Source organism: Notechis scutatus, chromosome 16, assembly GCF_049901735.1.
Source record: "Notechis scutatus isolate UNSWTSFEM ecotype Mainland chromosome 16, rNotScu1.2, whole genome shotgun sequence".
NCBI lineage: Eukaryota > Metazoa > Chordata > Lepidosauria > Squamata > Elapidae > Notechis > Notechis scutatus.
Genome location: NC_142024.1, coordinates 7,409,822 through 7,425,245, shown reverse-complemented (window position 1 = coordinate 7,425,245; position 15,424 = coordinate 7,409,822). Strand labels below are relative to the sequence as shown.

Here is a 15,424-nt window from a genome sequence, read left to right as displayed (position 1 = left end):
TGGAAAAATGAGCATTTCTTTAAAAAAAAAAAAAAAGACAGAGAAAGAGAGAGAGAAATGTTTCCAAGCCAAGAACCCCCCCAAAAAAAACCTGAACCCGAGCTAGAAAAGCAAGAATTGTGGTTCCAACGTGGATGGAATCACCTTTTGGAAACAGTTGTTGTACCTCTCAAAGAACAGCGATGGGAAGAGAAGGCTGCCAGGGTATAAAATACCCCAAGATATCCACTGTCTTGCCTACCACTTTGCACCTTCTCCCCCAAAAGGGTGGGTGTTCGTCAGTTTGTCAGAAATAAAAACGGGGGAAACTTCTTCCTCCCAGCGAACATCTGCCAGCCCAAGGATTAACCCTGTGACCTGGTATAACCTCTGGATGCCAGTGTGATAAAGGAAGCCAGCTGGGTTCTCTCTTCGTGGGGTCTAAACTGGAAAGCCAAGCCCACCCACCCAAGAGCACGAATGGGTGGGGTGAGGAAATAGAAGGCAGGTTTAGGCAGGGAGGGAGGGAGGGCCAATGAATGAGCCCTGGCCTGGCCTGATGCCCTCCAGGGAGACGGGTGAAAGCAGCTGGGGAGGACAGGGGGTATAGCTAAGCAGCTGAGAATGGAAAGGTTTGGGAGGGGGGGTATTCTCCATTGAGATGCATCCCTACTGGGATCATAGCCCCCCCTCCAACATTCCTATTGACCCACACCAGCCCCTAGGGGGGCAATTACGCCCTTGGATTCACTCCTCCAGTTGCTTCTGCACCCAACTCGACTGCATTTTGGGGAGCTCAAACGTCTCCAAAGCAAGCAACCCCAGAGACTGTTCCCCCCTCTCCAGCCCACTCAAGGCCCGATCCACAACGAGGGTTGATTCAGACGGGTGCCGAGTTCAAAGGGAAGTCTCTTCCCCCCCCCACGTAATTTACAACGGTTCTGCCTACCTTCGAAGAATAAAGAGAGGAAGAGCGAAGGGAAGAGAGCCGATCTTGGCACAGAAGGAAGGCGAAGGGTGGCACGAACGAGACCTCCACCCCCTCTCCCCCCACAAAGCACAGCCGCCCCCTCCTTTGGCCAACCATTGACTCCAGCTTGGGAAGGAAGGTTTGGCCCCCTCGAAATCCCCAACCCAAAGTTGGCACGAGTTCAGGACATGTCTCCCCCCCACAGCTCCATCCGCTGGGGAGAGCTCTGCCAAGAATTCCTGCACCACGGAGCCGAGCATTTTGGTCGATCTCCTTCCCTGGGGGTTGGGGGGGTGGGAAGGAGGTAAGGATGGGGTGGGAGAAGCAGCAGCCCCCACCCCTTGCTTTCTCCTCCTCCTCCCCCCCTCCCTCAATCCCCACTTACCCAAGGCAGCATAATCGAGGAGTTTGCTAAATAGAAAGCAAAGAGGCAGCAGCAGGTAAAACATGGTGTTCCTCTTCTCTCCCTCCAAATCTACACGCCATCTGGTTCAAAAGGATGCCAGCCTCCCATTCGGCGAAGAGGCTCCGGAGGGGAGCAGTGGCAGAGAAGGGGCACGGAAGCGTCTGGGGCGGGTGGCATCCATCGCTGGGCGCCCGGCGGAGCAAACGGGGGAGGGAAATGGAAGAGGACCACCCAGAGGAAGAGAGGAGGAGGAGGATGTGGCCAGTGGTACCCACAGCAGGCGGACGAGGCTGGTTCTGTGGCTCTCGCTCGTTTCTTCCCGAGTCAGGTTGGGAGTTTTGGGATGCAACCTTCAACAACTCCTCCTCCTCCTCCTCCTCCTCCTTCTCCTCCTCCTCTCTCGGTCGCCTGCCTCTTTATTTTATTTTATTCCTCTCCCCCCACACACACCCTTTTCCTCCCTCTTCTGCTTTGGTGCTGGCGTCTGTATTATACAGATTTCTTTAATCCTTCTGAGGCTCTTCTGCTGTCGTCTTTTAAGCTGGATTTATTGAGAAAGAGAGGGAGGCAGGCTGGGAGAACACAATTCCTGTCTTATGCGCTCTCTCTCTCTCTCTCTCACACACACACACACACACACACACACAATGCTTAACCCTTCTGCAGCTGACCCCATCTCCACCAGAGAGAAAGATGGTCGTTAACAAGAATCGTTATATATTATTATTATTATTATTATTATTATTATTATTATTATTATTATTATTATTATTATTATTATTATTATTATTATTATTATTCACCCGTATTTGCTGCTGCTATCCTGATTATCATCCAATTTTTCTCCCCCCTCCAAGCAGTAAGAAATCAAGATTTGGAGAATGACCACTTCTAAAAAAACTCCTCTTGGTCCTTTTCACCCAGACGAAGCCCGGCAGGGCCACAAAACACCACCCCCACCTCATTAAGATGTCTTCAGTGGAGAACAAAAAACCCCACCTGCCCTCGGTCTTTCCATCTGCAGAATGGGGATAGTAAAAAACAAAAACAAAATGCAAATTACAGAGAGGAAAAGGGTAGTAGCGGAGATTGGAAACGGTGTACCAGGCAGAGGTCTTATATAGACTACAACTCCCATCATCTCTTGCTTGGACCCCATGCTCCCCCGGGAGATAAAATAGAAGCACCAGCCTTGAATCTGGCAGGGGTGATAAATCTGTGCTTAGGTGACGAAAGAGGGGGGGTTTGACTGCAAAAGACCCTCCCTCGGATCTTCCCAAATGCGGACCCCTTCAAATGCAACAGCCAACAAACCCAAGTTTCTATTGGCAAGCAGGTTTTTAGTGCGATTTTTGTTTCCTGCAAAACCTGACTAGCTTTGAATCCGAACAGGTCCACCCAACCATTTTCTAGGAAAAACAAGCCGGGAAGAACAATTTTCTAAGCCTCCAGCATCCACCTTTAAATTGTACACTAGGAGATGTGTGACTGGTACTGTAGGTGTCTGGACGGACTCTTGAGTAGTCTTGTGGGGACGTGCAAAGAATGAAAAATGGGGGTCGGTTTGTGATTTAAGGGCACGTTGGTGCCCCGTTTCCACAACAGCCATTGGTGGGGCTTCCCTGGGGAAGAAAGCGGACCCTTCTCGTCCCTCTTTGCCCAACAGGCCTTGATCTTCCTAACTTTTTCTTCTCCTGCGTAGAAACCTAGTGTATTGTTCTCTGGTTTCGGCCACTGTCTTCCTGGGCCTGGAGACCAATTCCCGTTTGGTCGTCTGAAGGTAAAATGCTCTTGGCACGGATTTCAATAGGTTGTAGAACATAAAGAGGTTGGAAGTCACCTTGGATGATCCAGATCTTCACGTGGTAGCGTTTGTTCCTCTTCCTGATGGCCAAACAGAGTCATACAATTCCTCCTCGTGTCTAGATTGAAGTTTGCACTCACTGGTTCTGTTCATCCGGAGCAAAAGAGTATCAGAATCGAGCTGGAAGGCACCCTGAAGGTCTTCTAGTCCAGCCCCCTGCTTGATCAGGAGACCGTATAACATCTCAGACCGACGACTGTCTACTCTCTTCTTAAAAACCTCCAGTGCTGGAGCCCCCACGACTTCTGCTGGCAAGCTGTTCCACTGGTTAATTGTCCTCATTGTTAGGAAGTTTCTTCTTAATTCCAGGTTGCTTCTCTCCTTGATTAGTTTCCATCCATCGTTTCTTGTCCTGCCTTCTCAGGTGCTTTGGAGAATAGCTTGACTCCCTCTTCTTTGGGGCAGCCCCTGAGATATTGGAAGACTGCTATCCTGTCTGCCCTGGTCCTTCTTTTCATTAAACACTAGACATACCCAGTTCCTGCAACCGTTCTTCGCATGTTTTAGTCTCCAGGCCGTTAATCTTCTTAGTTGCTCTTCTCTGCAATTTCTCCACATCTTTTTTTATATAACACTGTGACCAAAACTGGATGTGCTATTCCAGGTGTAGTCTTACTAAGGATTTATAAAGTGGTACTAATACTTGACGTGATTTTGATTCTATGCCTCTGTTTATACAACCAAGGATCTTTTTTCTTCAGGGATTTGAAGAATGCTGTTCTACCTCCCTTTAGATCAGGGGTCCCCAACCACCGGGCCCCGGACCGGTACCGGTCCGTAGATCATTTTGTACCGGGCCGCAAAGAAGTGGGCGCCGCCATCTTGTTTCGACGGCGCTTAAGAAAGGGCTTCCGGCTGAGCTTGTCGGTCGTCGGTTGTTGGAAAGCGGCGTTTGGGTGCTGAAGGAATCCTCGCGCCTTAGTTTCGTCGAAGAGGGGGAGGGCGGCTTCGAACGAAGAGCCGTCCCGATGGTGGAGTCTCGCGTTACTCAGGAGGAGATTAAGAAAGAGCCCGAAAAGCCCATAAAAGCGAGAAGGTACAAAGGAGGAGTTGAAGGTAGCGGGGAGAAGCGGGGGACAGCTGCCTGGCCGGTCGCTCGGCTCAGCTCGCCTTGCCTTGGTCGTGCGTGCTGATGCCGGTACCGGTCCGTGGATCGGTCCATGGATTGTACTGGTCCGTGGTACAAAAAAGGTTGGGGACCACTGCTTTAGATCACCTCTTCTGAAGGCTAAATATGCCCAGAACCTTTAACTGTTCCTCCTGGATAATAGAAGGCCATATCTGTAGCTCAGAGTTGACCTGTTGGGGTCCTTGGTGCTCTCTTGGTTGCTTTCTTGCAGACGTTTCATGACCCAACTAGGTAACATCATCCGTGCTAGAAAAGATGTCAATGAAGGTGAGTGTATTCTGGGTGGTTGATGATGTTCCTTCCAGAGATTAGCCTCCAGACCACAACCATCCTCTAAATCTGCATTTTTTTGAACTGAGATGACCAGAACTGGACATAGTTCCCATCTCCAGACTGATCATACCCCACAACTCCAACCAATCCTTGATTTTTCTTGCTTGCACGACCCTTATTATTATCTCTCAGTTGTTCTCAACTCAACTGTTTCAACTCCTTCCCTCAAAACAACTCTAAAGAGCCCTGCACACCAGAACAACTAGACACAAGGACAGTTTTTCCCCGAATGCCATCACTCTAAACAAATAATTCCCTCAACACTGTCCAACTATTTATAAAGTCTGCATTACTATAAATCTTCTCATCACTCCTTATCGCCCATCCCCTCCCACTTGTGACTGTATGACTGTAACTTTGTCGCTTGTATCCTTATGATTTAAATTGACTGTTTCCTAGTATGATTTGATTGCTTATTGCACCCTATGACTATTATTAAGTGTTGTACCTTATGATTCTTGAGTTTTGATGAATGTATTTTTTCCTTTATGTATACTGAGAGCTTATGCATCAAAGACAAATTCCTTGTGTGTCCAATCACACTTGACCAATAAAGAATTCTATTCCATTCCATTCTCTATTCTATTCTATTCTATTCTAATTATCTTTCTTCTATTCTATTCTATTCTATTCTATTCTATTTCTATTCTATTCTGTTCTGTTCTGTTCTATTCTAATTATCTTTTCTTCTATTCTATTCTATTCTATTCTATTCTATTCTATTCTATTCTATTCTATTCTATTCTATTCTATTCTATTCTATTCTATTCTATTCTCTATTCTCTATTCTCTATTCTCTATTCTATTCTATTCTATTCTATTCTATTCTATTCTCTATTCTCTATTCTCTATTCTATTCTATTCTATTCTTTCTTCTATTCTCTATTCGATTTGATTCTATTCTATTCTATTCTATTCTATTCTATTCTATTCTATTCTATTCTAATTATCTTTCTTCTATTCTATTCTATTCTATTCTATTCTATTCTATTCTATTCTATTCTCTATTCTCTATTCTATTCCCTATTCTTTCTTCTATTCTATTCGATTCGATTCAATTCGATTCGATTCGATTCGATTCTATTTGATTCTCTATTCTATTCTATTCTATTCTAATTATCTTTCTTCTATTCTATTCTATTCTATTCTATTCTATTCTATTCTATTCTATTCTATTCTATTCTATTCTATTCTATTCTATTCTATTCTCTATTCTCTATTCTCTATTCTCTATTCTCTATTCTCTATTCTCTATTCTATTCTATTCTATTCTATTCTATTCTATTCTATTCTATTCTATTCTATTCTATTCTATTCTATTCTATTCTATTCTATTCTATTCTCCTAGAGAACCTTCTCCAAATCTCAATGTCCTTCCTATCACGCATTGCCAGAAAAAGGATTCATACTCAGATCGACAAAGAAGAGAGAAAAGTAATTCTGCCCCTTGAACGTGGTAGTCCGTTGAGGCAGCCAAGGATTGATTCTGCTTTGTTTGCTGCTGCATCCCACTGTTGGTTTTCCTTCAGCCTTTGATCCATGAAGACGGCCCAATCTTTTTCACGTGACATCCTGCCCAACGTGCTCCCTTTCATCCTATATTCATACAAACTTGGCGTCTGTCTTGATTTGAAATTGATTTTAACGATCACTGCACATTTTTTTTCCATCTTGCCCAGATCCTCCTGGTGCTTATCCTCTGGAGTGTTGGCTACCTCCCCAGCAATTGTGAAATCTGCATGTCCAATTTTTTTGGATGTTTTCTAAATACTCATCCGTGTCATTAACTGGAACAGGTTTTGTGTCCTTTTGTTACAGTCTGAGCTTTACTGGTGTGGTTTTGATTAACCTCTCTGGAGAGTGCCATATAAATAAAATATATATTGTGGCAAGAGAGATTTGGACAGATCCTTTATCCGCCAAATTGCATATTATGGAAAGGAGGCGGAAGAATTAACAGCAAGAAGAAGAATAAGAATAATGAGAATAATGAAGAGGAGGAGGAGGAAGGAGCAGGAGGAAGAGGAAGGAGGAGCAGGAGGAGGAAGGAAAGGAGGAGGACAAGCAGAAGCTGGAGGAAGAGGGAGGAGGAGGAGGAAGAGGTGGAAGAGAAAGGAGGAGGAGGAGGAGGAGGAGGAGGAGGAGGAGGAGGAGGAGGAGGAGGAGGAGGAGGAGGAGGAAAAGGTAGAAGAGGAAGGAGGCAGAGGAGAAGTCGGAAGAGGAAGGAGGCAGAGGAAGGAGGAAGAGGTGGTGGTTAAGACTTGAACTATTATGTGTTTTGCCAATCCTAGACTGTGAATCGAATTGAAGATTAATCAATAATAATCATATAAACGTTAAGATTCCTGACTAACCTCTTTTTAACCCATGAGAACTTCTAGTCCCTTCCTATCATCTGCCCTTCCTGAAACAGAGATTTTTTTTCAGGAAAAACAACAACACGCCAATCCAGATTGAAAATCCAATTCCTTCGTCTCCCTCTTTAAAAAACAAAAATAAGCTTTTCAACGGCACTAATCTACACCGTTCAACATAACTCCCCACAAACTATTCCAGAGTTCTAAAGAGAAGGAAAAGAAGCAAGGCAATAAAACCAATTAGCGTTCAGCATTGTTTTTGCGCGAGATAGGTTTATCTAATTTTTTTCTTCCCCCCTCTTAAATCTGCACCAACAGCACTGCCTCAATTCTGGATGAAGCCATCAAAAGGGCATATGCAATCATGACATTCTTGCTTTATTTGGCTGCAGATATGCTAATTTTCCTACGAAGTCCTTTTGTTCTTCCCGGTTTGGTTCCAAGCCCTCCAGAGTCTGTGGGAGGTAGAATGCGAGAGACTTTGGGAATAAACCAATTAATTAAAGATTTATTGAAGGAGGAGATGATTGTGATTTTTGTTGATGGGGAGAGCAAGAAGCCTTCAGCAATAAATAAAATGGTAAATTATGGGGGATAATCTTTCTGAAACATGGGCTGATACAGAGGATGGAATCTGCTCATCAACCTGACCATGAGGTCAACCAGAAGATTCTTCGCCAATCCACTAGATAGAAGATCTTGAGAACTTGGTTGTGTGAACATGGATCTTCTGCTCCAGCTTTCTCCAACTGGTAGCCCATACTATTGGGTTTGAAGTTGTCACTGAATTTGCAAATCCCTTTGTTCAAAGGATAGAGGAGGTGTGCAAACACAACTTGAGTAGCGGCAGCCTTGTCAATGTGCAAATCTAAAAGAAGGCCATCGCAAGAGATGGCTGTCTCTGTCTCAAAAATTTAAGAGAAAAGGGGAAACAAGAATAACAATTTCTGTGACTGCAGACTTGTAGTAAAACAGGAAAGTTCAAATGGTAAAACAACAGTTCAAGTCCTAACCAACTACTACTACTTCTTTCTTTCTTTCTTCTTCTTCTTCTTCTTCTTCTTCTTCTTCTTCTTCTTCTTCTTCTTCTTCTTCTTCTCTTCTTCTTCTTCTTCTTCTTCTTCTTCTTCTTCTTCTCTCTCCTCTCCTCTCCTCCTCCTCCTCCTCCTCTTCCTTCTTCCTTCCTCTTCCTTCCTCCTCTTTTTTCTTCTTCTTCTTCTTCTTCTTCTTCTTCTCCTTCTTCCTCCTTCTTCTCCTCCTCCTCTTCTTCCTAACCAACTACTACTACTTTTCTTCTTCTTCTTCTTCTTCTTCTTCTTCTTCTTCTTCTTCTTCTTCTTCTTCTTCTTCTTCTTCTTCTTCTTCTTCTTCTTCTTCTCTCCTCCTCCTCCTCCTCCTCCTCCTCCTCCTCCTCCTCCTCCTCCTCCTCCTCCTCCTCCTCCTCCTCCTCTTTCTTTCCCTTCTCCCTCCTCCTTTCCTCTATTATGTCTAGGGTTTATTTCATGGTGATTTTATTTAAAAAATTGAGCAACACTTCAGAAGCTGGCTTACTGCAAAGTGATGCACCAGATGCTAGTCTGATTTTTTTCCTTCCAAAGTTGGGTCTCATATACAACGTATCAGCATTATTATAAATAAAAAGTGTGTGATTGTAAGTTTTCTTCGGAAATGCATCCATCAAAGGAGTCTAACTTACATCGAGCCATTCACCCAAAGACTATTCTTCTTTGCTGATTGTGTTTGGGTTGCAAATTTAATAACAACAACAACAACAGCAGCAATAATAATAATAATAATAATAATAATAATAATAATAATAATATCTTTCCTTGCTCCTTTTTTTGAACCATAAGAGGACTTGAAGATTTCAAATGTTTTCTTTTTGACTCTTCCAGGTGGCACTAAAGGGCAACCTGCCAGTCTATTTGGACATGACCAGGCCAGCATGTTAAAAACTAAATCAATGTTTAACTATGGATTTTAATGTTGCATGCTTCCCAGTCACTGGGTATGAGTTGGAGGGAGAGCTGTGCAAATTTGTTTAATAAATAAATACCTAGAGTGTTTCACACACCAGGATCTCTAATCCAGGAACAACTGTGCAAGCCAACATTCTGTTCTTCTGCATTTATTCAGCTGAGTTCCCTAATCAAGATGGTGGGAGCTAAGTTTTGCAAAATGCAAGCTCCTAGCCCAGACATCCCCACCTCCTAAAACCTGCTACAGTGCTGGGAAGGGGTTTTTCTCTATTCTCCCCTGTTTCTTTCCTCTCCCCATCCTTTTAGGCCTGCCAAACTCACAGTTATTAACTCTGATAAAAAATTACCCAGCTCCATCTAAGCATTGTCTGTAGCGTCCCGGGGCACCGGTTTTGCAAATTGGCAGGAATTTAAATCCCACCTATTCCATCTTTGCCATTTCTGCTCTGCATGGAAAGATTTTTCCATTTGCTGTACAAGATCTCTCTCTCTCTCTCTCTCTCTCTCCCTTCCCTCCTTCCCTCCCTCCGACTCTCTCTCTCTCTCTCTCTCTGCGTTTGTGTTTGTGTCTGTGTAGGCAGGCAGGGAAGACACAGGATTTAATCACACCAGTTCTTTTGCATAGTATATAAGTGGCCCCTGAATCAAAGCAGGGGGGAAAAAACATTAAGGTCACTATAGAAGAAAAAGCAAGGGTTTTTTTTTTGGAAAGAAGCCGAATCTATGTCACTAGTCCTCATCACAGTTCAGAATCTCCCCGAACGACAGGTAAATTTTATAACATTTCCCTCCTTTAAAATCAGTCGCAGGACTGGTCGAGCAACTTATAAAAGTCATTTTCCTGTTGTTTCCCCCCCCCCCCGTCACCCCAAAGTTCTTCACATTTTCCAGCCTACTTATCAGGCCTGGGATCACCTGGTGGTCTCCCATCCAGATCCAATACCACTATAAGAGGCGGGTTATTGCTGGAGAACAAACAAAGGAACTCGGTCTGCTAATTCTGCTGATGAGTCTCCCTCACTCCGAGTCAGTTTTAAATCTCCACATTTAGCAGCTTTAGTTTGCCTCTTCTGTGCCAGGCTGCACAAATGATCAACAGTTCAAATCCATGCAGGATGACACCTTTTGCTTGTGTTTTCTTTTTTTTACATGCACACGTAATAAGTCCCCTTTCCCAGCCCACATTCTGCAGCCGAATTATTATCCAGTCCGTCTGGCAAAACCTCTTTTGGGCAGGTGGGTGAATTCAGTGTTTAACTGACCCACCTTCCTCTTCCTCCTTCGAAAAGCCCCCATTTTCCCCACCCTTCACCGACCCTCACATGCCGGCCCCGAGTTTCTCTTACTCCCTTTCCTTCCTCTCTCTTCCCACACCAAATCGCGAATCAATCAACATTAGATCAGTTACATCATCTTGAGAACAAAATGGACGCTTCCCCACCATCACCCAGTTCTCTCCCCCACTCCAAATTTTCCCATCACTCACAAGTTTATTTATGTCAGGAAAGGGGTAGGCGGCGGAGACAGGGGTGGGGTGAGGTGTGTGTGGGGAGGGAGGGAGAGAGAGACGGCTCAAAAAGTCAGCAATCTCCATGCAAGGAGGAAGGAAAGAGAAGGGATGGAAATGCCACCCTTGACTTCAGAAGAAGCGACGCAGATTTTTAAGAACATTAAAAGCACGGGGAGGCCTTCTCCCTTTCGAAAGTCACGCCAGCCTTTAGATGCTAATGCGCCAGCTTGTTGAAAAACACATGGAAGTTATTAATGCTTTTATGATTCTGCGGGAATCTGCCTGATAAACAAGTCTTTTTTAGGCCATTATTTAAGCTCCGATGACACAGATTATAAAAGCGAAGAAGGGGCGAAAATACTCCAGCACGCAGAGATTGAAGCCCTGAAAGAACTGCAGAAACAGCCCTGCTTCAAGAGGGATCGGAATGGAGGACTGGAGGGAGTTTTTCTCTCTCTTTTTTTGGGAACACGCTGCCCGATGAATAGGCAAGCTTCGGGGTGACACAGAACGCTGTGTGTGAGAGACAAGGAGCCCCTCTGAATTAGTCAAAAGGCCTTGTTGAATGTTCTGCGTTCCTTTGCACCGGGGACCCCCAGAAGAAACCGTGAATGAAGGTGCCTTTGCTTTTCTTCCCTTTTCGTAAAGGTTGTGCCACGTTGGCGTTTCCTCAGAGCCTGAGAGATTCAGATAGGAACAACGTCTGTCCCATTTCTCGGTCATGGGAAACCAACAGCTTCGCGGCGAGAAAAAAAAACAACCCTCTGCTGTAAGTTGGAAGATAAATCGGGATCCAAAGTGAAAAGGAATCCAGCGGTTGAGATTTCTGAAACCTTATTCCATTCCCCCCTTCAACAAATCTTGTTAAAGAAAATTCTGGCAGAATCCTTCTTTCTGGCTGAAACCAGCTCCCGGCAGCTTGATAGAAACCAAAGTGGCCATATTGGCTGCCATCATGTAGCCCAGAGTTTAAAATGTGGAACTCACCACCACAAGGGTTTGGAGAATTTGAAAGCTGACAAGGATGACAACATCAAACTTTCTCCATCTCTCGATTCTTCTGGTAAATTGAATCCATTTTCTGCTTCAGAAGAATCTGCCCCGCAGAGGGCAGTTGGCACAAAACCATTTCCCTCGAAACGACACCCCCCACCCCCGAGTTAAAACTGACCATGTTGTGTGAATGCTGTAGAGAGATCTCTCCTTCATTTTTTTTGCAAAGCCACCTGTCATTTTTCTACCTCATCTCCCCTATCTGGATGGCACCGTAGCAGGAAAAATGTGGGCAGCTGCCCCAGGGCCCACCCTGGTTCACGGTTAGTAGCAAAGTGGAGTTTTGTAGCAAGGAGCAACAATCAGCCCAGAGAAAGGAGTTGTGAGATCAACTGAAGACCTAAAGAGACCGGATATGAAATCGAATTCTTAAAGGAACTGCGAGAGATAAAGCTGCCGTGGAGAACCAGACCTCAATTCTCAAGGTGAACAGAAGTGAAAACGACCTGTTGATAAACAACCGCGCTTGGCCTCCCAGGTGTATTTTGCACACCTGCCACAGATTCCCGCAACTCAATTGCACACATAACTGATCTGCAAAAATGCCTCTGATTCCAAAGGGCTTTTAATCTGGAAGGCAGAAACGGAAGTCTTTAGTTCTTTCCAATTACTCTTTGCAAACAAGGTTATCAAAAATGCCAAGAAAACAAACAAAGGAAAAACAAAAATAAGAATGGGGGAAAAAAACAACAACCCAACAACCTCTATTCTCCTTGTCTGGGGTGTTTATTCGCTTTTTTTCCTTCACTCCGGAGCTTCAACGCCGGCTGCTGAACAGACGATAGTTAGCCGTTTGTTTGTTTATCGTATTGTTTGTTTATGATTTGAATCGTTTGAAAACAGACTTCCAGTGGTGCCATGTGGTTTTTTTTTTTTCCCCTTTCCTTCCTTCTTCCCTCTCTCCCTACACAACAGAGAAATTATTCTGACAGTTTTCAGACCGATTATGGGAGGGTGAAAGGCCAGCCACACGAATGCAAAGCCCACGGTGAGACATTTAAGATGAGAATAAGCAATGTAAATTGTCACATGAAGAAAGGACGGTAGTTCAGATGCAACCCATGCGTTCTCTGTTCAGCTTGGGTTTTAATTTGGGAGAAAAAAAACGAAGTCCCCTGGTTGGGGGAGGTGAGCTTTGCCTGGTAGGGAAGCGGGGGGGGATGTGAACAGCAGAAAATTCAATTTCCAAGACATTAACAATTCCCTTTTAACAGATTAACAGAGTTGGAAGGGACCTTATAGGTCATCTAGTCCAACCCACAGCCCAAGCAGGAGATCCTACACCATTTCTGGCAAATGGCAGTCCAGTCTCTTCTCGAAAGCCTCCAGGGATGAAGCTCCCACAACTTCTGAAGGCAACTTCTGTTCCATTGTTAGTCGATTGTTCTCACTCTCAGAAAATTCCCCCTTATTTCCAGGTTGAATCTCTCCTTGGTCAGTTTCCATCCGTTGTTATTCCTTGTCTGGCCTTTTGAGTGCCTTGGAAAATAGCTTGACCCCTTCCTCCTCTCTGGGGCAGCCCCTCAAATATTGGAACACTGCTATCCTGTCTCCCCTGGTCCTTCTCTTCACTAGAAAATATATTTTTTTCACTATAAAATATTTTGGACCAGTTTAAACAGTGGAAGAGAGAACATCCTTGTATAAGATGTGTAAGACGGATAGAAGATGGTTGACATCATTCAGTTCTGCATGGTAGCAAATTCCGCTCTGTGGCTCAATCTGTTCTAATCCACAAAGTTGTTGTGGCTGTTAGTGTTTAGAGCTGCTGGAGACAGGATGCTTTCTCCTCCTTAAAGAGAGATGGATTTCAACAAGTCGACTTCCAGACAACGGTGGCGTCCTTAGAATTCCTTGCGTTGGTAGCTTGTGGTCCATCAAAAGTGAAGGTGAAGACGGACAACGGCTCTGTTGTTGGATCTTCTCCAACAGAGGAAGATGGACAGGATCAAATTCGGTAGCGATTTCCCAGCCATTTGCATGATCACTTCTCGTCACGCAGGAAGGCATGGATGTTGACTATCTATCCTGGTTTGTGGAAAGCGGAATGGATGCAGAGCCAAGATACTATGCTTTCAAATGCATCTTTCTTCTCTTGGTCCAAGAAGACCGCCAGATGCTTCTTGGCTTGGTCCTAACAACTGCCACAGCTTCTGGTCATCAGTTGTCTTCCAAATAAATACGTTTAAAGAGAGCTATCTTGAAGATGGTCATTGTGAGGTGAAGTCTCTTCCAGCTTCTGAAACTACAGTATGGCCAACCAGTACAAACATTCCACATAGAATGGTGGTGTGATTGTGTTTTAACAACACAGATCGTGGATGTCTATGGAGATTCTCAGTAATGGTTGTCCCAAAGTGCTTTTTCAAGAGGCAACTAGACTTTCATTGTTTTTCCATGAAGATATTTCGCTTCTCATCCAAGAAGCTTCTTCAGCTCTGGCTGAATGGTGGGGAACGGGGGGATTTATATTCCTTGCAGAGAACTGGTCATTAGCACTCTTTCTGAGATTAATCTGTGCTCGCAGGGTATTGTGGTTCGCCGGCAGCAGGTGCGGACGGCTGAGGTCTCGGAGAGCGAGGACTCAGATGAGGGGCCTGTGTGTGATGCAGGGATGGGGCCAGGACCATCAGGGAGTAGAAGGCTGCCTTCGGAGATTGTGGAGGCTGGCAGCAGTGAGGAAGAGGTCCCCGAGGAGCCTGTGCCCACTGCACATGGGCACAGGACTGCTCAAAGGAAAGACCAGTTGCAGCAGCACAGGCGACTCAGGAGTAAGGCTGCAAGGTGATGGTCCCTCCCTCAAGACATAAAAGCCAGCTGAGAAACCGGAGTTCTTTGCAGGAAGCAAAGAAATTTTTGCATTCAAGCCTTGTGGACATTCGGACTATCTTAGTTTGTGTTTGGAGACTTTTTGTGTTTGAAATATTTCTTGGCAACTTCATCCAGGGTTCTTGGCAGCCTTGCACCACCTTGGCCAGGCTCGTTCTTATAGACAGTCGAAATAGCCTTTTAACCGGGAAGGAACGGAATTCGTAAAGAATCATTAAAAAGTTTTGCTATTACCTCTGTTTGGTGTTTGTTTCCTTGGAACAAGGTTTGGGTCAGAACACAGGGTCATCTGAATAGTGCCAACGGGTGTGCAGCTTTCTTGGAGCTGCTTAAAGAACTGTGTTGTAAACAGGAGCTAGGTTGTGTGGTATCTCTCCCAATCTGTTGAGAGACGCTATTCCATTTGAACGTAGATGTCCTCCTTGATCTCTGTCCAAAACGTGGACTTTGCTGTCTTCAGAAGAGTAGCCTTTTTCCTCCAAATGCAGATGGACTGCTGAATTTCATCCTGGTGGGTTTGTTCTCCTATGTTGTGTGTCACGGGGTTGTGGAGTAGCTGTTTTGTTTCTCCAATGTACAGATCTGCACATGTCTCACTGCATTGTACTGCATCTCTCACTTCGTGTCCGAGTGTTTTATCTTTGGAGTGGACATGCTTCTGCCTTAATGTACTGTTGCATTTAAAGTTCATGGACAAGCACAAGGATTGTGTCACTGTTTAGCTTGGCCTTCCTTGGAGATACCTTACTCGAGATGCATTGGACTCCATCTCCCATCCTTCCCAGCCACCATGCTGCTGCAGTATGCCACAGAGACAAAGCACAATAGAGCTTCATATTCAAATTCATTATTTTTACCCTTAATTACACTACAGGATGGTTTTATCCCCTTCAGTTTCCACGCTGAAGGCTGAGACCACTTCAAAACTCACGATGATAAAAATTTGCCTCCTCTCTTCCACAATAGATTATTCCCATTTCTCATTTTTAATTGTATTCCTATTATTTCCCCCAAA

General features: G+C 44.7%; 1 protein-coding gene across 3 annotated transcripts in view; it reads right to left on the bottom strand.

The window, feature by feature from the left end:
• Positions 1-1,594, bottom strand: part of IGSF21 (immunoglobin superfamily member 21) — a 157,563-nt gene extending 155,969 nt beyond the window's left edge. For all 3 annotated transcript variants that reach the window (XR_015745522.1, XM_087944803.1, XM_087944804.1), the window contains exon 1: positions 1,335-1,594. Coding sequence is in view for 2 of the 3 variants with exons in the window: in XM_087944803.1 (XP_087800929.1) it covers positions 1,335-1,398 (64 nt within the window). In the remaining variant the exon portion in view is untranslated. The remainder of the gene's footprint in view (positions 1-1,334) is intronic.
• Between the last annotated feature and the right edge of the window lie 13,830 nt (positions 1,595-15,424).